The 23,431-nt window shown below is 46.6% G+C and overlaps 1 protein-coding gene across 3 annotated transcripts in view; it reads left to right on the plus strand.

Moving 5' to 3' along the window:
* FTSJ3 (FtsJ RNA 2'-O-methyltransferase 3) overlaps positions 1 to 23,431 on the plus strand; it is a 416,394-nt gene that overhangs the window by 216,897 nt on the left and 176,066 nt on the right. For all 3 annotated transcript variants that reach the window (XM_069629038.1, XM_069629037.1, XM_069629039.1), the window contains exons 13-14: positions 18,416 to 18,551; positions 19,315 to 19,526. In XM_069629038.1, coding sequence (XP_069485139.1) covers positions 18,416 to 18,551; positions 19,315 to 19,526 — 348 coding nt within the window. The remainder of the gene's footprint in view (positions 1 to 18,415; positions 18,552 to 19,314; positions 19,527 to 23,431) is intronic.

The following is a 23,431-nucleotide window of genomic DNA, read 5'->3' on the forward strand; positions in this document are numbered from 1 at the left end:
TTTGATTGGATTTATCAGCATGAGGTGTCCCTTACACTTGCTTCATTTTGGAAGTGCAGTGATGTAGTTTAGAGAAACTAAATTGCCACCAGCGGATACGGAGACATCTTACACAGTACTTGATAACTTTAAACCCATGTGACGCGGCATTACTTGCACCATCCATGACATCACTCAAGGTGTTTTAGCTTACACTACAGTGACATTAGTACACACAATACAGTTTCTTGTTGACCAAAATAAAACCCTTGTCGGCCACAGCATGGCCACCCTTAGATGGAATTGTGAATATTAGCATGTCCAGACTTGGATAGAATTGTGAACACTAGCATGTCCAGACTTAAATAGGGTTGTGAATATTAGCATGTCCGCACTAAGATGGAATTGTGAATATTAGCATGTCCACACATAGATAGAATCATGATTACTAGCATGTCCAGACTTGGATAGAACTGTGAATGTTAGCATGCTGAAGGTCAGGAAGAAGCCCACTAACCAATATAAGCTCAAACTCTCCATACTTATCTCATTCAAAAAACTCACACAACCATCTCTCGCACAACAAGCCGCACGCAATTCACAACACTGCCAACAACACATAAGCCGGAGCAACAGCACACGCGGACTGACACCGAGCTGAAGCTGCCAACAGAACACCACTCCTCTCACTATCCTACTCCCTCTTCACCATACCAACCCATCCCACCTTATTTACAGATCCGCCAGAGAGCCTGGGGACCAATTCCGTTGGTGGTGGTGCGCGGTACAAATACCTTTAACACTTAACATATGTTATTTTGGCTGTAATTCTTGCAGCTGCATAATAGTGAGAACAGAAGTACTGCTTTCATTTTATTGCTGGGTAACTGCTGCATTCGAGCAAGATGCTGTAAATCATTTGTCAGTAGGTGTTCTCTTTCCACTCAAGCTATTTTTGGTTTTACACTGTGCTCCTCGTTTGCAGTCTTTGTTGAAGGCGATAATGCTTATCTCCTTGTAGTGTTCCACTTTTGTACTCCATCCTCATTACATACTTTGGTCCTTATTTAACTTTGCTAAAATTCCCTTGATAATGTCACCAGCGGTAAGGTCATGATTTTTCCCGCGAACACCGGTTGCGTTAAATCGCAGTAGCCGTGTTTTTCAAGATGGCGTCTGAGCCCCGTTTGTTTAAACCGGCCCGGTCTTCTTTTTTTGCCATTTCTTTTTGGAAAGGTCCTTCTAGAGTTTGTCTCTGCACGCCAAACCAGGTTTCGTCTTTGTTCATTCGCCTTTGGCGGGCTTCAGGACTGAAGACCGCCTCTTGTGCCCGAGTGTCTGGGGTGGGCAGGAAGTGAGGGAGTGCCTGAAACTCCATGTGCTTAGTCTCCTAAGAGACCCAGGTGCACTCTGGCGTGATTGGATGGCTGACTTTCCGGCAAGGACAGCCACCCTGCTGGGTGAGTGACAGCTAGGCTGGAATGAATGGGAGAGAACTGAATAAAAGGCGAGTCTCTTGGCTTGGAAGGCAGAGTCGACCACTGGAACGAAAGAACCAAAGACCAGCTTGAAGAGGATGGCTGCTGCAACTCTTGGACCGTTGGTTTACTCGGCGAAGCCCTGCTGCAGGTCCGAATCGCCAAGGTCACCTCGACAGAGAAGCACCTTCAAGGACTATTTCTCCCTTTGAGTTGGTGGGACCAATCAACTCGACAGTAGGCCACCTGGACACCTTATCTCTGAGCTGGTTGAATTTCCTCAGAGTGCTGCAGGAAACCGTATAACCAGGGAGAGGAACACCAGTTTGTGCTTTACTCACGAGAACCGAAATTGAAGTTTCCAAGTGCCAGCCTTTGACTGTCCCAGTGCAGTGCAGGAGTCCCCTGACGTCCTCCCTCTTGTCACCATGACTGAGGCCCAGGAACAGCAAGATCTGCAGGAACTGCCAGGAACAGAAGTCTTCAGCTGCCTCTTTTTCTTCATTGTAAGGTACTGTGAAAACAAGACGGAGAACTTAACTCTCGCAGTGAAAGTACTTGCAACTTTTGCAACTTGCAGGCCTAATTAGCTTGTGACCAACATATGATTCTTTTTACAAACTACTTCTGAGAACATTTACAGCGACTTTACCGTTTACTTACCAGAACCGCTTTATCCTATCCAAGACTTTAGCCCATTGACTTTGGCCTAGCCTATTGAATTGTCTCTTCTAGTGAACTCAAAGTATCTTCACTGTCTAAGAATAATTGTAATCCTTTTATGTACTAATAACCTATGTCTTTTTGCTCCTCCTTCAAAGTAGTCTGCCTCAAACTTAGTGTATAGTACTGAAGTATATTTGTGTATAATATTTAACTGCCTCCTTCCAGTGAATGTTTTATAACTGACTGTTGAATACATTAATAAGTGTTTAACCAAGAAACCTTGAGTGTAAGAGTTTATTTTAGCACCTGTGATTGTAGAACTTGGTGTAACATCATCACAGCTCACATTCCCTCTTGCGATAAGCCTGGCTGCTCGGCAACGCTACCAAAACTTTGTAGTACAGACTTGTACTAAAAGGTTGTTTTGCTTACACCTGTCGTCTTAGTTGTGTGTAGTGGTCCCAAAGGGTACTGCATGCAAATTCTGCCTAACCGGGACCTCCAGTCACCTCCTCCCATAGCCTCTCCACCAGACAAGGTGGGGTCTTTCCATGCAATGATCGCCTGAGCATCAGAGCTGTTCCAGCTCAGGCCAGAGGAAAAAAGAAGAAAGGTTTCTTCTATCTGCGCCGTGAGGTAAAGACCATCCTTTCGATCCCGCACCTGGATGATGTTTGGGAAGACGGGCTGGCGTTGGTGAATAACCTCTCTACAGCCTTGAAAGAGACCGGCTGGAGAAGAAGTACAGGGTACCGGACTCTGCACCCAAGTGCTTGCGGTCTCAGCCGTTGCCGGACTCTGTGGTCTCGGCGGCCACCAGGAAGAAGTAATCGGGCTGGCGTCCTCATCCACCCCTCAGGACAATGAGGGAAAGAAATTGGATTTGATGGGTAGAAAGGTTCTCTACTCTGCGGCGACGACTAGGGTTTTGGACATGCCCTTTGACGGGGACAACCTGTTCTGGAAGTCGGTGGGTGGATCTTTCCAGGCATCAAGGAGGACACAGAGACGGCATGTGCCCTAGGCACCCTGCAGCAACAATGGACGCCCTTTCGTTACTCAGGAGGGAAGTGCTTCATGTCGTTGAAATGTTTCGGCATTGGTTCTTCCTCTTACCGCCGAGCTTCCTGCTCCTCGACCCAGGAAGCCAACAGGTGTCGCTCCAAGACCTTGAGGAGCAGGTGTCGTCGGTGACCGCAGAGCAGCCAGTCGGCCTCCAAACAGGATTGAACCGGGCAGGACGCCGGGCACCCACCCATACACCCCGGTGGGAGGCCGGCTGGCGAACGTCAGCATGTGGGTTACGATCTCCACCGACAGATGGGTGCTGAACGCTCTCTCCCACGGACACGAGTGCCCATGCATACAACCCGTGACCCGACAGGAAAACCACATCCCTCAGCTGCTGCTGGAGGTTTGGGCCATGTTGCAAAACGGGGCGATGGAGTTTGTCCCACAGCGACACTGGGGTATATTCCAGGTACTCGATTGTAAGGCAAAAGACTGGGGGCTGGAGGGTTTATAGTGATTGCATCGAATGCCTTAGCATCTAAAAAAAAAAAAAGCAACGGACAATAAAAAGCATCAACTCCATTTTTTTTTTTAATGGGGGGGGGTTCCCCCAACCCCTGTTTGTTTGTTTTTTTTAACACTTGAAACCCATTATAATTAAAATAAAACCTTTCGATGCATTTTTTCTGATGCTTTTTTTTTCGATGCTGTGGCATTCAATGCTTTGTATTCGATGCAATGACTGGATACCGGTTGGAGGCCCATTCTAGACCTGCAACATCTCAAAAAGTACATCAAGCCCCAGAAGTTCAGGATGGTCACACTACAGCACGTGCTCGGCCAGCTGGAGGAAGCAGACTTTGTCATCGCTGGAACTGGAGGACGCGTACTTCCATGTCCCCATACACAAGGCACCGCAAGTTGCTAAGCTTTGTCGTTCAGGGGAGGCATTATCAGTTCGAATCCCTTCCATTCGTACTGAAGTCGGCTACCAGTGTCTTCACCAAGTGCTTGGCGTCGGCTCATCTGCATCTGCAAGGGATCCACGTTTACCCTTAGCTGGACGACTGGCTCATCCGGGCCAAGTCAAGGGACATCGCCATCAAACACACGGAGCAGACCGTCCGTCCATCTGCTGACTGATCTGGGGTTCTCGGTGAACTATGCAAAGTCCTGCTTGATGCCATCGCAGGTCGCTCTGTTCCTGGGATCCAAGCTCAACACGGTGTTGTGTCTGGCGTCGCCGTTGGAGGAAAGGATATCGGCCATCCTGGGCAAGGTCCAACGGCTGTTGACACTGAAGATCGCCTCGGTGAGAGCCATCAAGTCACTGCTCGGCTTGTCGTCATGCATATACCTGATTCGGCTCTGCAGGCTGCGGATGCGCCCACTACGGGAGTTCCTCGATGCACGTTGGGTCCAGGTGTCTGGAAGTTTCCAGGACAAGATCACGCTAGACTAGATGTTCGACGAGCGATCAGATGGTGGGGCGTGCGCCCCAATATCTCTGTGGGCACGGATTTCCAGAGCCCACTGTTCGCGGAGATGGTCGCGACGGATGCTTCTATAGAAGAATGGGTAGCCCACACCAGAGGCCTGTGGCTGGCGAAAGAGCAGAAGCTACACATAAACGTACTGTAACTATGGGTGGTGTGTTGGGCCCTAAACTCGTTTCTGCCATCCCTCAAGGAAAAAGTGGTTAGGGTCTTCACTGACAATACTACCACAATGTTTTACATGCGGAAGCAGGGGGGCATCGGATACCCAGCGCTATCCAGGGAGGCGCAGGACTTATGGCACTGGGCCCTCACCCAGGGGAGGTTATTCATTCCATTTCACCTGGCAGGAGTAAAGAACACCGTCGCCGACAGGGAGTTATGCTCGTGCCACAAGTGGGAGCTTTGGCAGAACCTAGTGGACAACCTGTTTGGCAAATGGGGCAATCCCCAGATCGATCTCTGTTTGTGACGGCGACGAATATCAAGTGCCGGAGGTTCGCCAGCAGGTTTCCCCAGCCGGGGAGCATGGGTTACTCATTCCCCTGGGACGGCCCGTTTCTGTATGCGTTCCCTCCATTGCTGTTGCTTCTTCGAGTCATCAATCAACTCGGACAGTGCCGGTACAGGATGATCCTCATTGCACCAGCATGGCCGAGGCAGATCTGCTACCCGGACCTTCACAGCATGTCGCACCCCCTCTGGTCAAGCTGCCAGTGGTTGCGGATTTTCTCGCCAGGGATGGAGGTGCAATTCCTCCTGCAGCATTAGAATTCAGGGGTTACAATCTTCCGGCGGACTGCAAGGAGGTGCTCGCCAAAGCCAGGGCGTCGTCTACTTTGAAATGCTATGGGCTTAAATGGAAGAGATTCGCAATTTGGTGCTGTTCCCAGAAGATCGACCCTCTGTGGGTCACGACCCCTCAGGTACTTCCATATTTGCTATCATTGGCTAAATCAGGGCTGGTTCACGCCTCCAAGGTTCATCTGGCGGCTATATTCCGCTACACCAGGTCCCCAGAACGACCCTCCTTGTGGTTGCACCGGTTAGTCAAATTCATCAAGGGACTATTCTGCTTGTTCCCGCCGGTGAAGGCTCCGGTCCCGTCATGAGAGCTCAATAAGGTAATCACTAGGCTCATGGGAGCCCAGTTCGAGCCTATGCATTTTGTCGTGGAAGACAGCTTTTCTCGTGGCCATCACCTCTGCAGACGAGTGGGTGAGATCCAGGCCCTGTTCTGTAAGCCACCTTACTTGACTTTCCACGAGACCAGAGTGGTGCTGCTGCACCCCTCCTTCATGCCCAAGGTGCTGTCGGACTTTCATCTAAACGAGCCCTTGGTGTTACCTGTGTTTTTTCGGACTTCGTCGCCAGCTGAAAGGATTTTGCACTCACTGGATGTGGCTAGAGTGCTGAATTTATGTGGCCGCATGATGAGCTTCCGGAAAACTTCTCAGCTTTTTGTGAACTTTGGTCCTGTGAACCATGGGAAGACCTTGTCCAAGGCTTCCATTTCCAGGTGGCTCTCTGGCTGTATAACCCACTGTCACCGGTTGGCAAACCGGCCGTCCGAGAGCCCATTCCACCAGAGTGATCTCTGTTACTATGGCACTCCCATCTGGGGTGCCCCTGCTGGACATCTGCATGGCTGCAAAGTGGAGGTCTACGCACAACGTCACGAGATTCTACTGCATTGACGGGGATTCCAGGGAGAAGTCCAGAGCCGGACAGTGCTGCGCAATCTGTTCACTTGAAGGTGAACCTGGTGAGGAGGTAAGGGATTGCTTCTGTTGAGCTTTGCCACCTCCCGTGGTTGTGCATGTGTGTACTGCTATGTACTTTATTCATGAGCATGTCAATCCATACCAGACCCCATGCTATGCCCCGCTTCTATTATCATGGAGGCCTCTCATGACCTAGCTCCTTTCATTACTACCCTCATAAACTCCTCCTTCAGCACCGGGTTGTCCCTGACAATCTAAAGGATGCCTGGGTTATCCTGCTCATGAAAAAACCATCTCTGGATGCTAATATACCAACAAACTACAGGGCTATCACTACAGTACCTTTTCTGCATACCTACAGATCCAAGAGTACCTTGAATTTAACAAACTCTTGGGACTGAGACAATCCGGGTTCCGCCAGCGGCACGGCACCGAAACTGCCCTCATTGATCTTAAAACCCAAATCGAAGACCTAAAAGATGAGGGCAAACCTGCCCTTCTACTTTTACTTGATCTTTCTGTGGCTTTCGATCTTGTAAATCACCAAATACTCTGTCGACACCTCAAACTAGCGGCCCACTTCGCTGATAAAGCAACTGCCTGGATTAGCTCTTTTCTAGAAAACAGATCCATGAGGGTTTTCTCCCCTGCTGCGGCAGCAAGACCCGCACCAGTCACCTGCGGGGTACCATAAGGATCATGTGTCTCCCCTACTTTGTACAACGTGTTTACAAAGCCCCTATTTGATATTTTGGACTATCTGGGCGTCACCTACACGAATTATGCTGACGACACCCAGATACTCATCCCTATCACAGGAGAATATACCACTGATTCTCTTGCTGTTAATTCGATCTACCAAGTCATCCAAGCTTGGATGGTGCAACACGGACTCTGTCTGAACGACAAAGACAGAGCGTCTCATCCTCGGTTCTCACCAAAGACTTAGCAGACTTGAACCCCCTGTTTAAATTCATCACTATTGATGGCAATACTATTAAGGTCTCCAAGGACACTAAAACACTAGGCATATACATTGATTCCACCTTATCCTTGGCCAGACAAACTAACGCAGTCCCATCCGCTGCTGCTTACACTTGTAAGCTTATCACAGCCAGTCCCCCCTTTTTAACTCCAACGAACTGTACTACTTTAGCCAGGACCTTAGTGATGTCTAAAATCGATTACTGTAACGCCCTCTATCTTGGTACTAACCTTTGCAATATTAATAAATTACAAATCATCCAAAATAACGCCATTAGAACTGCACTAAATATCCCCAGAACCCAACATATCGGACACCAGAGGAATCATCCGATGGCTCTAAGTAGCGTAAATAATATCCCTGAAAACACTTGCTCTCACACACAAATGCCTCACTAACCAAGCACCAAGCTACTTGGCCAACAGATGCTCCATCCACACCTCCAACAGACCCCTAAGAAGTGCTCAGACTAACTGCCTCTCCATACCTCGATTCAACCTTCAAAGATCTGGTGGGACTAGCTTCCCAGTAATGGCGACCAAACTCTGGAATAGGGGTGTCGCGGTATTAGTTTTATGACGGTACGATAACCTTCTTGAGAAAATTACGGTATATCATGATTATCGCGGTATAGCTGGTGGAGTTAACTAATCTTAACAAATATTTTCTAAAAGGTCATAAATTGTCAGATTTATCATCATAAACAAAACCAGGCACCCAGGGCCAGAATTGGGCTTTTCAACATACTTTCCACTGAAATGCCACCCCTTACTTCCACCAAACACACGTGTGGAGAATAGCTTTTCTTAGGTGGTCGTTTAGGCTTTTAGCTCCCCCACTGGCTACTGGTGAAGATGAACATGTTGCCATCTTGATAGCCTACATGCCACAGATCAATGGAGGCTGATTGTAGTATACGATTGTGCGCATACACACACGCACACTTTACGTTACAACCTTTCCAAATCAGATTGAAAATCACACTTAACGGTATAAACGGTATACCGGTATAAACAATGTGATGGTTATTATTGTTCAATTAAGTGGTTCACAGTATCTTTAACGGTATACCGTTACATCCCTACTCTGGAACTAGCTCCCCCACCTTCTAAGAGCTGAACCATCTTTCCAGACCTTCAAAAACATGGCCAAAACTTGGCTATCTGCCCAAGACTCGCCCCCGTCTGCTCACTAGCCACCACCCTTGACTCCCTACAGCCTCACCCCTCTGTAAATACGCAGCCAGCTATATTGTAATATATATGCATGTACTTAATCTTCGTTGTAATGTTTTGCTAAATTTCTGTTATGCCTCTGTATTTTCATACCATATTGTAACCTAAGAGATGCGCCCGGATGCCTTTGGGCCTTGTGCGCTTTACAAATAAATAAAATACAAATGCCGGAGATGGAACAAGTTACCTAACTGTAACTGTTGTTCTCCAGCATGGGTCTGGCATGGATTCACATGCAAACACTCTGCGGCTCTTCTCTTGGTCCTTGTTAGACAAGATTGTATGCAGTACCCTGTGGGTGCACTACAATAACCCTTACCTCCTGGCAATAGGGACCCAACCTTTGGTAGAAGTCTGAACTACACAGGTTGGTAGTGTGACTGAGCAATCAGGCTCATCACAAGTGGGGTCAATGTGAGCTGCACAGATACTCACAGTGACAAGTATCCAAATGAACCCTTAAACTCAAAGTTTCTTGATAAGTTATTCATTTATTTCCTAGTCAGTTGTACAAGCCTTCTTCAGAAGGGGGCAATATATATGTAACAATTAAAATGCACTTCAAAACACACTCTTAGTTTCTCCAAATCAGATGATACCCATTGGGGATGGCACACAGACACTTCATACACCCTTGGGTGACTTAAATAGCTAGGACACTGTGGACATTGATTGATCACTGGTACATTTAGAGCAATATTGAGTTTGGTGAAAAAGATAAAATGGAGGAATAAAACAAAGGTTAACAAATAATTCATAAACCGTTAAGTACATTTGGAACCTTCTAATGTTAGTAAATTAACCCTTTCCTGGGGAAAAGATAAAACACAGAGTCTGAAGTAAGAAGAGTCACTCGGGGAGCCAGGACAGACTGTTAATTGCACAGTGTCAAGGGGAGCTGAAGATATTCTTTGCAGGTAGGTAAAAAGTCTTGCACAATGTTTTTAGAAATGTTTGTAGAAAAATAGAACACTTGAAGGGCCACATGCTGGGAGGCTTGTGAGGGGCAAAGCTTTAGCAACTTTGCAAGGTAACCAAGACCGGCCTCAACTGAGAGCAAGCAAGGCTACATATGAGGTAAGTTCTTAGACATTACAGTACCTCTGGTTAGAAGAAATGGTTCCAGCTGGCTTCTGTTCCTTTACAACTCTGCAGATCCTGTTGTTCCTGAGCCTCAGTCGTGGGGTCAAGAGGGAGGACGTCTGGGGACTCCCGCTCTGCAATGGGACAGTCAGCGGCAGCAAAGGGCAAACTTCAATTCAGCAGTCCTCCAGTGTTTCAGCTCCTCACGCCTGACAGCAAATAGCAACACTGCAGTTCTCGGATACTGCTTCAGACTTTCCTTGCTTCTGGGGTCCAGCACGCTGTTGAGGTGGCTCAGGCTTGATTAGTCCTGCATCAGGGAAGTCCAGAGGATCTTCCTAGCGCTCGGGTCTGACTTAAAAGCAACGCACACAATCTGGTGTTCCTCTCCCTGGCACTACGGTTCCAGCAGCAGTGGAAATACAGCCAGCTTCGAGAGGATGTCCAGGTGGGCTTACTTGGGAGTTGATTGGTCCCACCAACTCAAAGGGGGAAGTCGTCCTTGCAGGGCTTCTCTAGTCGAGGCAAACTTGGAGCTTTAGCAGGGCTTCACTGGGCAAATTAATGGTCCAGGAGTTGTAGCAGGCGTCTCTTCCAAGTTCTTCTTCGGATGCCTTCGTCCAGTGGTCGACTCTGCCTTACAAGCCAAAAAGCCACACCTTTTATGCCGGTTTCTCCCATTCATTCCAGCCTAGCTATAACTCACACAGCAGGGTCGCTGTCTTGCCGGACAGCCAGCCGGCCAATCACCTTTTTGGGTGCATTCCTGTAACCAAGGGGATTAAGCACAGGGAGTTTTGGGCACCTCCCTCACTTCCTGCCCCTGCCAGACATACTGGAGCCAGAGGCGGGCTTCAATTGTGAATCCTGCCAAAGGCAAAACGAACAAAGGGACTAAACCTGGTTTGCCGCGCAGAGTAAATCTCATGAAGGACCTTTCTGACAAATGGCGAAAAAAAGACAGAGGCCATTTTGAAAAAATGGGCACCCATTGGTGCCTTTCTGCAGCTGTGAACACAGCCCGTGGTAAAAACACATAATGGTAGAAAATAGTAAACCACTGCCACCAGCCATTAATTGTAGAAAGGGTAACATAAAAATGTTACGTGAGAAACTAGACAAAGGGGACACTAACCCCTCCAGCAGCCTATTGTAAGATAGTGCGTGCTGGGTCTAAAAAGTTACAAAATGGAAGTAAAGTCAATTTCATTTCACTGCTCTTGGAAACAGTAGTTTCACCAAGAGAAGGTATTTAAACCTTTTGGAAATCTGAGAGACTTCCCTGTGCCACTGCACTGAAGGTGCTGTGTGTCACAATTTAATGAGGATGCCTGTGGAGTTTCAGACCCCAACGTCAAAAGAATCGAGTCTAAATCACAGAAAAAATACATGAGAGAGTGGGGGGAAAAAGGGCTCTCTCCCTCCAGGTTCGAAATTAAGTCCTAAAGTACAGCAAAAGTGCTTGGCGGTCTCTAAGATTTCCAACTGACACCAAGACTAACTTTACTGGAACCCCTCTCCCTGCTGACTGTACTTTTTCGCTGCTGCTGGAACCGAATGCAAAGGGGACAGGAACACCAGAATAGAGTGCATTGATTTTTAAGCCAGACCCGAGCTCCAGGAAGATCCTACGGACTCTCTCGACGGACTGGCCAAACCTGAGCCACCTCAAGAGTGCTGGACCCCAGAAGCAACGGGAGCCCTTGTCCGAGAACCGCGGTGGTGTTATTTGCGAGTAGCTGAAATGAAGTGCGGTTGACCTGAATTGTGCCCATTGCTGCCACAGACCTTCAAACCGGAGTGCAGGAGTCTGCAGATGTCCTCCCTCTTGTCCCCACGACTAAGGCCCAGGAACAACAGGATCTGCAGGACTAAAACTGGAACAGAAATAAGCTGGATCTCCTTCATGCTCGAGGTACTGTGTAACTAGGGGTAATTGCCTCTTGTGTGTAGCTTGCTTGCTCTCACTGGAGACTTGCATTTGCTGCCCTTTGCAGAGTTGCTTGCATCTCTGCCCTTCACAAGCCTCCCAGCTTGCGGCCCAACAGTGATTCTTTTCACCACAAACTCCTTGTTCAAATCTTCTGTTATCTTCAAGAAGTTACTTAGCCCCCCTAGACTTTGTTCAATTGACATTGCCTGTCCTGGCTACCTGCAGACTCTCCTTACCCTCTGATTTTGTGTGTCTGTCACTCAATAAGTCATACATACCTTAATTGTATAGCTGGGAACCGGTTAACCTATATTTCATTCGGGGATTGTAAAAAGCATGTTTTGAGAAACGTGTTAACCTTTGTTTCCTTCCCTTAACTTTCCCTTTTTCCACAACTCCAGTATTGCATTTAAGTGCACAGTGATATATTAATGTCCAGTGTCCTAGCTATTGAAGTCACCTCAGTGATTGTGTGTGTGTGTGTGTGTGTGTGTGTGTGTGTCTCATCCCAAAAGGATATCTACTTAATTAACAAAACTTAATTAACAAACTGAAGGAGTGTATTTTTGAAGTGTACTTTATTGTTGCTTCTAAAAGAAGGCTTATTTTAAAACTGACTGTTTTAATAAATGATGATTTTATCACGAAACCGTGGGTGTAAGTGTTATTTGAATACATGTCACAGTGAATCTCTATGTTGCAACCCTACAGCTCACATTTACCCGATAAGCCTGGCTGCTCAGCCACACTACCAACTTGTGTATTAGAGGCCTATACCAAAGGTTTGGTTACCTATTGCCAATTGACATAGGGAAGTCTTCCACGTTTCCCAAATGTTTAAATACCTTCTCTGGGATAAACTACTGTTTCCCAGAGCACTAAAGTGAAATTGACTTTACTTGCATATGTAACTTTCTAGACCCAGCACACACTACTTAGGGTGCTGGAGGGGTTACCTAGTATCCACTTTGTCTAGCTTCTCATGTAATATTTTTGTTAACCTTTCCTCGATGAATGGCTGGTGGCAGTGGTTTACTTTTAACTTCCGTGGTGTGTGTTTGCAACTACTGTAAAGCACCCTTTTATTTTTCACCATGTCTTTGTGGAAAGGTCCTTCTTGAGATTTACTCTGCGCGCCAAACCAGGTTTGGTCCCTTTGTTCGCTTTGCCTTTGGCAGGATTCACGAGTGAAGCCCGCCTCTGGCTCCAGGGTGTCTGGGGTAGGCAGGAAGTGAGGGACGTGCCCGAAACTCCCTGTGCTTTGTCTCATAGGAGACTCGAATGCACACTGTAGGCTGACTGTCCCGCAAGCACAGCCATCCTGCTGGGTGACTGACAGCTTGGCTGAAATGAATGGGAGAGAACTGAATTAAAGGCGAGGCTTAGAGTCGACCACTGGCTGAAGGAACCAAAGGAGAACTTGAAGAGGATTCCTGCTGCAACTCCTGGACCATTGGTTTTCCTGGTGAAGCCCTGCTGCTGTGCTGAAACTCCCGAATTTGTATAGACGGAGAAGCCCCTGTAAGGAGGGCTTCTCCCCTTGAGTTGGTGGAACCAATGAACTCAAAAGTAAGCCACCTGGACATTCTCTCGGAGCTGGTTGACTTTCCAGAGTTGATGCTGGAAACAAACGCCAGTGAGAGGAACACCAGATTGTGTGCATTGCTTTTAAGCTGGCCAAGAACTCCAGGAAGATCCTCCGGACTCCCAGGAAGCAGGACTGACCGAGCCAGACCCCACTCAACAGAGTGTGGGACCCCAGAAGCGAGGAAAGACCATCTCAACCGCTTGCAACCACAGTGTTTGTGTTTACGGTTGACGCGAGGAGCTGAATCACTGAATAGCCACTTGTTTGAAGATTGCCGGCTGCGAGCGGTGACCGTCCCATTGCAATGCAGGAGTCCCCAGAAGTCTTCCCTCTTGTCCCCATGACTGAGACCCAGAAACAGTCAGATCTGCAGAGCTGCTCAGGAACAGAAGTCACCTGCTGCACTTTTTCTTCAATACAAAGGTAGTGTAAAAGTCTGTTAGGCAAAGTTTGAATGCAGTACCCTCTGGGAACACTACAAACCACTATGACTACAGGTATAGGCAACCCAACCTTTAGTGTAAGATTGTACTTACTACAGTTTTGGTAGCGTTTTGAGCAGCTAGGGTTATCTCAAGAGGGGAAATGTGAGCACTAGTGGAGTTGCACAAAGATTCATAATTCCAGGTATTCAAATAAACTCTTACACTCAATGTTTCTTGCATAAAGAATTAATTCATTGGTCAGTTATAAAGCCTTCTTTAGAAGAGAGCAATATACTAGTAAGACACAAATATACTTCAATACTGTACACTCTGAGTTTCTGGATCTGACAAGGCCCTTTTGGGATGGCGCACAGATACAAACTACACCCACATACACCCACAGGTGACTTCAGTAACCAGGGTGCTGGGGACATTAATACCTTAATGTTGGCATGCAGAATACTCTCAATAGTTTGTAAAAGTTAAAGGTTATTAGAACACAAGAAATTACAAATATTCTTAAGCAGGGCAAATACTTTCAGATGGCAAGAGAAGAGTCATTCAATTTAATAGGCTAAGCCAAAGTCAATAGGCAAAAGTCTTTGTATAGGATGCAGCACTTCAGATAGGTAAATGTAAGAGTCTTTGCACACGTTCTTACGAGTCTTTGATAAAAAGTAGCATCAAATGTAGGGCCACAAGCTGATTAGAATTGTGAGTTGCAGAAGTTACAATCACTTCCACAATAAGAGTTAAGTTCTCTTAGACTTGTTTAACAGTACCTTGGTGAAGAAGAAAAGATGCAGCTGAAGACTTCTGTTCCAGTGCAGCTCTGCAGATCTCACTGTTCCTGGGCCTCCATCGTGGGGATAAGAGGATGGATGTCGGGGGACTCCTGCACTGTCAAAACTGGCAACTGGCAACCAGCAAACTTTACTTTCAGTGGCTGTTTCGCGTTTCTGCTCCTTGTGGTACAGCAAATGCAATAAGTACGGTTCCTGGCTGTTAAGGTGGACTTTCATCACATATGAGGTCCCACACTCAACTGAGGGGGGTCAGGCTTGGTCAGTCCTGCTTCGTGGGTGTCCGGAGGATCTTCCAAAAGCTGTGGGCCAGCTTACAAGCAAGGCACACAATCTGGTGTCCCTCTCCCTGGCTCTACGGTTTCCTGCAGCACTCTGAGGAAAAGCAACCAGATGGGTTTCCAGGTGGCTTACTTGGGAGTTGATTGGGAGTTGATGGTCCCACCAACTCAAAGGGAGAAGTCGTCCTTGCAAGGCTTCAGTCGATGCGTACTTGGCGAGTCGGCCCTGCAGCATGGCTTCACCGGGCAAACCAACGGTCCAGGAGTTGCAGCAGCTGTCCTCTTCTTTGGTTCCTTCGCCCAGTGGTCAACACTTCCTTCCAAGCCAAAAGACTCACTTTTTATTCAGTTCTCTCCCTTTCCTAGCTGTCACTCATCCAGCGGGGTGGCTGTTCTTGCCGGACAGTCAGCCAGCCAATCAGCACAAAGTGCATTTGGGTCTCCTAGGAGACTAAGGACAGGGAGTTTCGGGCTCCTCCCTCACTTCCTGCCTACCCCAGACACTCTGGAGCCAGAGAGGGGTTTCGCTCCTGAAGACCGCCAAAGGCGAATGAACAAAGAGACCAGACCTGGTTTGGCGTGCAGAGAAACTCTCTAGAAGGACCTTCCAACAAAGACATGGTGATAAAAGACGGGCAGCATTTTAGCAAAGGTGGCTGGATGCCATTTTGAAAAAGATGGCTCCCGCGGTTACTTTAGCGGAGCAGTAGACTGTCGCGGTAAATGCAAACCTAGGTAGTTAAAAACGAAACCACTGCCACCAGATAGTCAATTGAGGAAAGGGTAACAAAAAAATGTTACATGAAAATGTAGACACAGGGGATACTTAGTAACCCCTTATTGTAAGATAGCGTGTACTGGGACTAGCAAGTACGATACCAAGTAAAGTTAATTTCACTTTACTGCTCTGGGAAACAGTAGTTGATCCCAGAGAAGGTATTTAAACCTTGGGAAATCTGGAAGACTTCCCTGTGGCACTGCACTGAAGTTGTTTTGTGACACAATTGTAAAAGATGATGCTTATGGAGTTGGTTAGACACCATAACCAAAAAGGAACTGTGTATAAAATCACATTAAGATACATGAGAGAGTGGGAGAAAGGGTCCAGGTAAAAAAAAATCAAGTCCTCAAAATCCAGCAAAGTGGCTGGGGGGGTCTCAAAGGTGGAGGGAATTGGCACATTTTTCAGAATTCTCCCTAAAAAAGTGCTTGTTGTAGAGTTGTTTGCATCTTCCACTACTCACAAGTCTAACAGCATGTGGCCCTACATTGATTCTTCTTTTGATTCAAAGACTTCTAAAACATTGTGCAAAGACCTTTCTCTTCACTGAATGACTCCTTTTGGGTGGGATCTGAAAGTATTTGCCTGCTTAAGAATATTTGTGGTCTCTTGTATGTTCCAGTAACCTGTTCCTTTGACTTACTGAGTTGATTCTAAATGCAACAGTGATATATTAATGTCCCCAGCACTCTAGCTACTGAAGTATGCTGAACTTATGTATGACATTTTGAGGGACAGATAAACACGAAGTCAGAAGGTAAGAAGAGTCTACAGGGAGCCTGGTCAGTCAATGTCAATTGAGCAAAGTCTAGGGGAGCCGAGGCACTTCTTGAAGATAGTACAACTTTCTTGCACAATGTTAGAGTTTTGTTATTAAGAATCACTGTTGGGCCACAAGCTGGGAGGATTGTGAAAAGCAAATCTGTAAGCAACTCTGCTAAGGGCAGCAAAAGCAAGCCTCCAGTGAGAGCAAGCAAGCTACACACGAGGCACGTGCCCCCAGTTGCACAGTACCTGGAGTCTGAAGAAAAGGTTCCAGCTGGCTTCTGTTCCTGTTGTAGTCCTGCAGATCCTGTTGTTTCTGGGCCTCAGTTGTGGGGACAAGAGGGAAGATGTCGGGACTCCTGAAGGTCGGCTGCAGCAATGGACTTACTCCAGATCAGCAGCACTTTGCGGTTTCAACTACTCACAATTGGCTCCACTGCCGTTCTTGGACACCTTATGGGCTCTCCTTGCTTCTGGGGTCCAGCACGCTGAGGTGGCTCATGCTTGGATAGTCCTGCTTCGAGGGAGTCCTTAGGATCTTCCTGGAGCTCGGGTCTGGTTTAAAAACTATGCACTCTATTCTGGTGTTCCTGTCCCCGTCCCCTGGCACTCGGTTACAGCAGCAGGAAAGAAGTACAGCCAGCAGGGAGAGGGGTTCCAGTCAAGTTCATCTTGGGGTCAGTTGGTCCCACCAACCCAAGGGAAGAAGTCGTCCTTTCCGAGCTTCTCTAGTTGATTCAAAATGTGGAGCTTCAGCACTACAGCAGGGCTTCACCTGGCATACCAACGGTCCAGGATGGTGCCGCAAGCTTCTCTTCAAGTTTCTTCTTCAGTTCCTTCATCCAGTGGTCGACTCTGCCTTCCTGCAAAAGACCTCTCCTTTTTATGAAAGTTTCTCCCATTCGTTTGCAGCCTAGCTGTCACTCACACAGCAGGGTGGCTGTCCTCCATGGACAGCCAGCCAATCACCTTTTGGGTGCATTCCTGTAACCAAGGAGACTAAGCACAGGGAGTTTCTGGATCCTCCCTCGCTTCCTACCCTGCCAGACACGCTGCAGCCAGACCTGGTTTGGCACGTAGAGTAAATCTAAAGGACCTTGCAGACAAGAAATGGCGAAAAAAGAAGACTTTGGCCATTTTGACAAAATCGGCACCCATGGGTGCAATACTGCAGCTGAGGATTCAGCCTGCGGTAATAACGCACAATGTTAGGAAAATTAAACCACTGCCACCAGCCATTAATTGGGGATATTAAGTAACCTGCCAGCTCTCCACATAAGATGGTGTGTGCTGGTTCTACAACGAGAAAATGGTAAGTAAAGTCAATTTCACTTTACTACTCTTGGAAACAGTAGTTTATCCAAGAGAAGGTATTAAAACCTTAACAGAAATCCAAAGGACTTCTTTGTGACACTGCACTGAAGGTGCTGTGTGTCACAATGCAAAACGATGATGCCTATGGAGTTTGTCAGACTCCAAAACCAAAAGAAATCAGAGTTCAAATCAGAAAACTACTCGAGAGTTAGAAAAAGGTTTCACTCACTCCAGGCTAATAATTAAGTCCTAAAGTCCAGCAAAAGAGCTGGGGGTCTCTAAGGTAGAAGGGACGTAACACAGGAATGAGAATTCTCCCTAACACAGACTTGTATTAGAAGTTGGGGCACTGAAACCAAGGAAGAAGTCCCATAGAGTCCAATTCGAATTGGATTTTAGAAACACACACCTACAGGCATTCGTTATTGTTTTGAGGCTGCAATGCTGATGCGACACGTTTATAATGAAAGCACAGGCTTTGCACAGTCTCGAATCAACCTTCAACATGGTATGTTCACAAGTTGTCCAATTGCTCTAACTTGCCACTGGAACACACTTGCTAGTGCTCCCACTGAGGATTCTCTCTCAGGCCCACTCCACCCCTCTCCAAATGTTCTAGCAGAATTTCTAATTTCACACCTAGTTTCTGTTTTCTCACAGACTCCTGTGCAGTCTCCCAGACACACACTTATGCACTCACCAGTTTCCAGACTAGCATAAGTATGTCCTGGAGAAAGTTTGGGATAGTGAACATTGGGTTTAAGAGTATTATTAACAAGAACACTGATCTCACCTTGAAGGCTTTTCAAAGCCTCAGTGCTCAGCATCACACAGTTGATGATTTTGGCAATGTTTGTATTTCTTTCAGGAGGAAGAAAAAGATCTTGAAGGAAAATCGGAAGCAGCGTGAGCGTGTGGAGCTGAAGATGGACCTTCCTGGAGTGTCTATAGCAGAGGAAGGCGAGACTGGCATGTTCTCTTTGAAAACAATTGGGAAAACAAAGGTATGATTTAACCAAATTGGATCGGCATATCTGTGCCTGGCTTCTATTTATGGAAAATTATTCCTTAGAATGTTAGTGTTGAGGTGAATTGGCAGAGCTCTGCACTAGTCCCAATGATTCAAAAGCGGGGGATACGTCCGGTCAGCCTTGAGGAAGAGGACTGTGTGCTATGCAACTGGAAAATGAGGTGTGTTGTAGCCCTGCCTCAAGCTTCATGGTCAGTTATGTGTCTCGGTGCTGGTATAGCAGCATATGCTGGAGGTCAGGTTTGAGGTGCAACTGGAGGGACTGTCTGATGCAAACCTCTAGTATGTCAGAGCAATTTGAATACAGATACAAAGTGCATTGGTAGAGCCTTTTGGTATTCTTATTCTGGGTGAAATGAACATGCTGAAGGTCTGAAAACATTTGAATTGGAAGAACTCTGTGGGGTTTTCACTACTGGTTTAATGGGATATTATAGGTCAGGAGGTTGTCTGGCACTAGCATGCTCCATTTGCCCCAATATTCGAATAACAACATTTGCTTGCACAGCTTGTGTGTGTACCCTTTCTAGAATGACCGGGTGTGCCACAGGTCAGGACTGAAGTACATTGGAAGGTCTGTCGCTACTCCCAAGATTGAGGTGGCTTGAAAGAGCTGCTTAGGTTGAACAGTCCTAGAATTGCAGGAGTGCAGCAACTCAGAGCTGAGCCTGGATTGGGCACACTGGGTTGTAGTCCCAGTATTGAGGTGTACTCATCTTTTCCTTTTTCGCACCTAGATCCTGAATGAGGTGTTTCGAGGTGACATGTCCTCAGCGGATGCTTTACTGGAGTCTCAGAACCATGATGGTGATGTGTACATTTCTGACGAGGAACTAGCTGGAGTGGATGAAATATCCCTTGCTAGTGACCTGGAGGATGATGACCTTGATGAGGTGCATGAGCTTGAGAAGACACTGATGAAGGGCAAGAACGATTCAGCACGGAAGAAGTAAGAAAAAGGTGTCCATCATTTTGGGCTATGAAGAATGGTTTTCATTTTAGGCTTTGAAAATGGGAGCCTGTGGGGTATGGTGGTGTTAATCCCAATCCTCTCCGACTGTTTGATTGTGGCAATTGGTCTCCAGGGAGGGATTGCGAAAAGAGGCGTTTTAGGACGGTTTTAAAGTCCACCTATTTAGGACTCTATATAACTATTGCCTGAGCAATACAGAAATCCAAATCTTAGTATAGGCCTGTACCACTCAAGGTACTGGTAGGTGGCAGAGCAGCCAGGTTTATCTTAAGAGGGAGATAGGGTGTATGAAGGTGTCACAAACTTGTATTATAGATATGGTCCAAAGAGACACTTATACACTCTAGTAAATAATGGTTTCTTTTATATGTACACAGGTAAAGAATTCTTTAGAACGGCAAGTACTATCATAAGCAATAAACGGAGTATAACACCAATACAATACTTCTGGTGAGTAAACCACAGTGTAAAAGACTTGTAGAATGGCAGTATGCAATTCAGGTAAGTAAAACCACTTTGTATTAAGCTTTGTAGAAACGTTTTAGAATAGTACTCACAATTCAAAGGTAAGTAAGAACTTGGCAATTACTTTTTAGGAGTCCTCTATCCAGATCCGAGTCTCATTCGGGGTCAGATTTAAGGTCAGAGGCAGACACAAGCTGTGTAAAAGTCAAGAGTTCCTGTGGAAATCTTCTGTAGCAGTTACTTAACAGTTCTTATTGGTAAAAGGGTTCAGGGACTTCAAAGAAGGCTCCCTGCTTGTCTTTGAGTATTGGGCCAGGGCAAACTTGGATGGGCCAACTCACAACTAGACAAGTGACACCACCCTAGCCACACAGGAGCAACAGAATGACTCTAGGTGAGTATTACCTTGATTCCCACAGTACCAGAGGAGATATGGGAGGTGTGATGAAGATGAAGCGGGATACCTTCACACGGTAGCAGCTGTAGACCTGGTCTCCTGTTTCTTGGTCGCGGTGACGAAAGGAGGGACCCTGGACGTGATTTCACAGCAGCAGTTCGAGAGCGGGGACTCCCAGCAAAGGATTCTTCGTATTCGAATGCGGGTTTACGATCTGGGCACCTTTTCAGAGACACCAGTGAAGCCAGCACACCCCATGCTTGCTCGGTCCTGCTCTCTGGTGTGTTGGGTAGAATTCTCAAAGTGCTAATTCCCTTCACCTTAGAGACCCCCAGCAACTTTGCTTGATGTTGCGGACTTGATTTTTTTGACCTGGAGAGTGTGAGCCTTTCCCCCCCACCCCCCACTCTCATGTATTTTTGATGTGTGTTTTACTCTTGTGTTCTTTGATTATGGAGTTTTAGATAACTAGATAGGAATCATATTTTCTTGTCACACAGCATCCTCAGTGCAGTGACACAGGGAAGCCTTTTAGACTGTCCCAAGGTTTAAATTCCTTCTCTGGGATAAACTTTTTTCCAGAGAAAGTAAAGTTAAATTGACTTTACTAGTCTTTTAAAATTCCTAGACCCAGCACAAACTCTCTGGGATGAATGGGAGAAAACTGTTTAAAAGGCAGGTCTCTTGGACTGGAAAGCAGAGTCGACCACTGGAACGAAAAAACCGAAGACGAGCTCGAAGAGGACGGCTGCTACAACTCCTGGACCGTTGGTTTGCCTGGTGAAGCCCTGCTGCAGGTCCGAATCGCCAAAGCTCCCTTCGACAGAGAAACTCCTTCAAGGATGGCTTCTTCCTTTGAATTGGTGGGACCAATCAACTCATAAGACACCTGGACACCATTCTTAAGGCTTGTTAGGATTAACCAGGGAAAGGGACACCAGCTTGTGTTCTTGAATCTACAGCTACTCGAAAGGAAGTGACTCCATCTCGTTTGCCTTCTTCGACGATCCCGTGCAGTGCAGGAGCCCCCAGACGTCCTCCCTCTTGTCCCCACGACTGAGGCTCAGGAACAGCGAGATCTGCAGGAACTGCTTGGAAGCAACGACTTCAGCTGCTTTCGTTTCTTCATATTAAGGTACTGTGCCAACCCGGTTGAGAGATCCTAACTCTTGCAGTGAAACTTGCAAGCCTAATCAGCTTGTTATCCGACATTTGATTCTTTTTCGTCAAAACTACTTCTAATAACTTTTGCAAAGACTTTACCGTTTGATCCCAGAACTATTTGCACTGTCTAACAAGTATATGTGAACTTTTCGACTTACCTGGCTCTGTCTCAAAATCCTAGAGTTTTGTATTGAAGTGTATTTGTTTATAACATTAAGTTGCGTCTAGTGAAATGTTTTCTAAATGATTGTGTAATAAATTAATAAGTGTTTTACCAAGAAACCATGAGTATAAGTGTCTACTTAAACCACTGTGATTAAAAGATCTCTGTGTAACCTCATAATGCTCACATTCACATTGAGTATTTAGACACAGGGGATACTATGTAAACCCTCCACCCCTCCAGCACTCAATTGTAAGATGGTGTGTGCTGGGTCTAGGAATTTGGAAAGACTAGTTACGTCAATTGCACTTTACATTCTCTGGGAAACAGTAGTTCATCCCAGAGAAGGTATTTAAACCTTTGGGAACTCTAAGAGACATCCCTGTGTCAATGCACTGAAGGTGTGGTGTACCACACATAAAATGAGGATTCCTATGGAGTTATCTAAAACTCCATAATCAAAGAACACAAGTGTAAAACACACATCAAAATACAGAGTGGGAAAAAAGACTTGCACTCTTTCCAGGTAAAAAAAATCAAGTCCTCAAAATCCAGCCAAGTTGCTGGGGGTCTCTAAGGCGAAGGGAATTTTACTTTCTTGAGAGTTCTCCCCAACACCAAGGTCGCAGCAACGCGTGGGATGGCTCAAAATGCAGGTCTTCTTGAGTCAAGTGGCTCTCAATAGGCTCTGGGTCAGGGTCATCATGTTTGGAGTCCACAGGTCGATTGGTAGGAAGGGCTACAGCAGGCTCTGGTTAGACAGCAGGCTCCCCAGTCGCTGGAAATCATTTCAGCCGCTTATCCTTCATCATCCTCTTTGGTTTTGTTTCCAGTGGTTGACTTCTCTTCAGCTTTCAGGCTCTTGGTATTTATCAGGAATTACAACACGACCTCTGCATTCTCTCCCTGCATTTTACAAGGGGTGCTCTGGGTGTCAAATCAGGACAGCCAGCCCCCCACTGGGAATTGTCCCCATTCAAACAAGGTGGCAGACGCAAAGGGCTGTGGAGTTTTTGACTCCTCCCTTGCTTCCTGCATTCAGACAGACTGGAGCCTGGGGGACTCCCGCTGAAGATAAGTCACACAAAGGAATTTCCTGCCTCGGATGTCGGGGGAAGGAACAAGAAAGAACAAGAAACGCTAAAATGCCCAAAAAAGAAGACTCGGGCCTTTTTTGGTAAAATGAGCACACTTGGGTGCCTTTACTGCAGCGGTGAACACAGCCCGTGGTAAAGGTGCACCAAATTAATAAAAGGTATCACTGCCACCAGCCATTGAAGGGAAGCTTGTCCCTATAACAACAGAATTGTTAGAGTTTTAGTGTGAAAGGGGATACATTGCATCTCCACAGCACTCCGCATAAGATGGGGTGTGCTGGCTTCACAGAATAAAATGTAAAAGGGATCCAAAGATCCTTTCTACCCTTGGGAACTGTAGTTCTCAAGGTTAGCAAAAGAAAGTTTAAAAGGAGAGCCCCTAGAGCAACCCAGCAACAGGCACTTTTTGCCAATAAGTTGTTAAAGAGGATAACTTTAAAAAGGCACTATGGAGAGTCAAACAAATGTCGCACTTGAAAAGAGTAAAAGATTCTGGGAGTGTGGCAAAAGGTTCCCACTCACTGAGGTATTCAGGACAAATATACCACTAAAGGTAAAGCAAAAAGGTCTGGGGTTGACCCAGGTCAGGACGATT

The sequence above is a fragment of the Ambystoma mexicanum genome, chromosome 12, assembly GCF_040938575.1.
Source record: "Ambystoma mexicanum isolate Mex_15411 chromosome 12, UKY_AmexF1_1, whole genome shotgun sequence".
Classification (NCBI taxonomy): Eukaryota; Metazoa; Chordata; class Amphibia; order Caudata; family Ambystomatidae; genus Ambystoma; species Ambystoma mexicanum.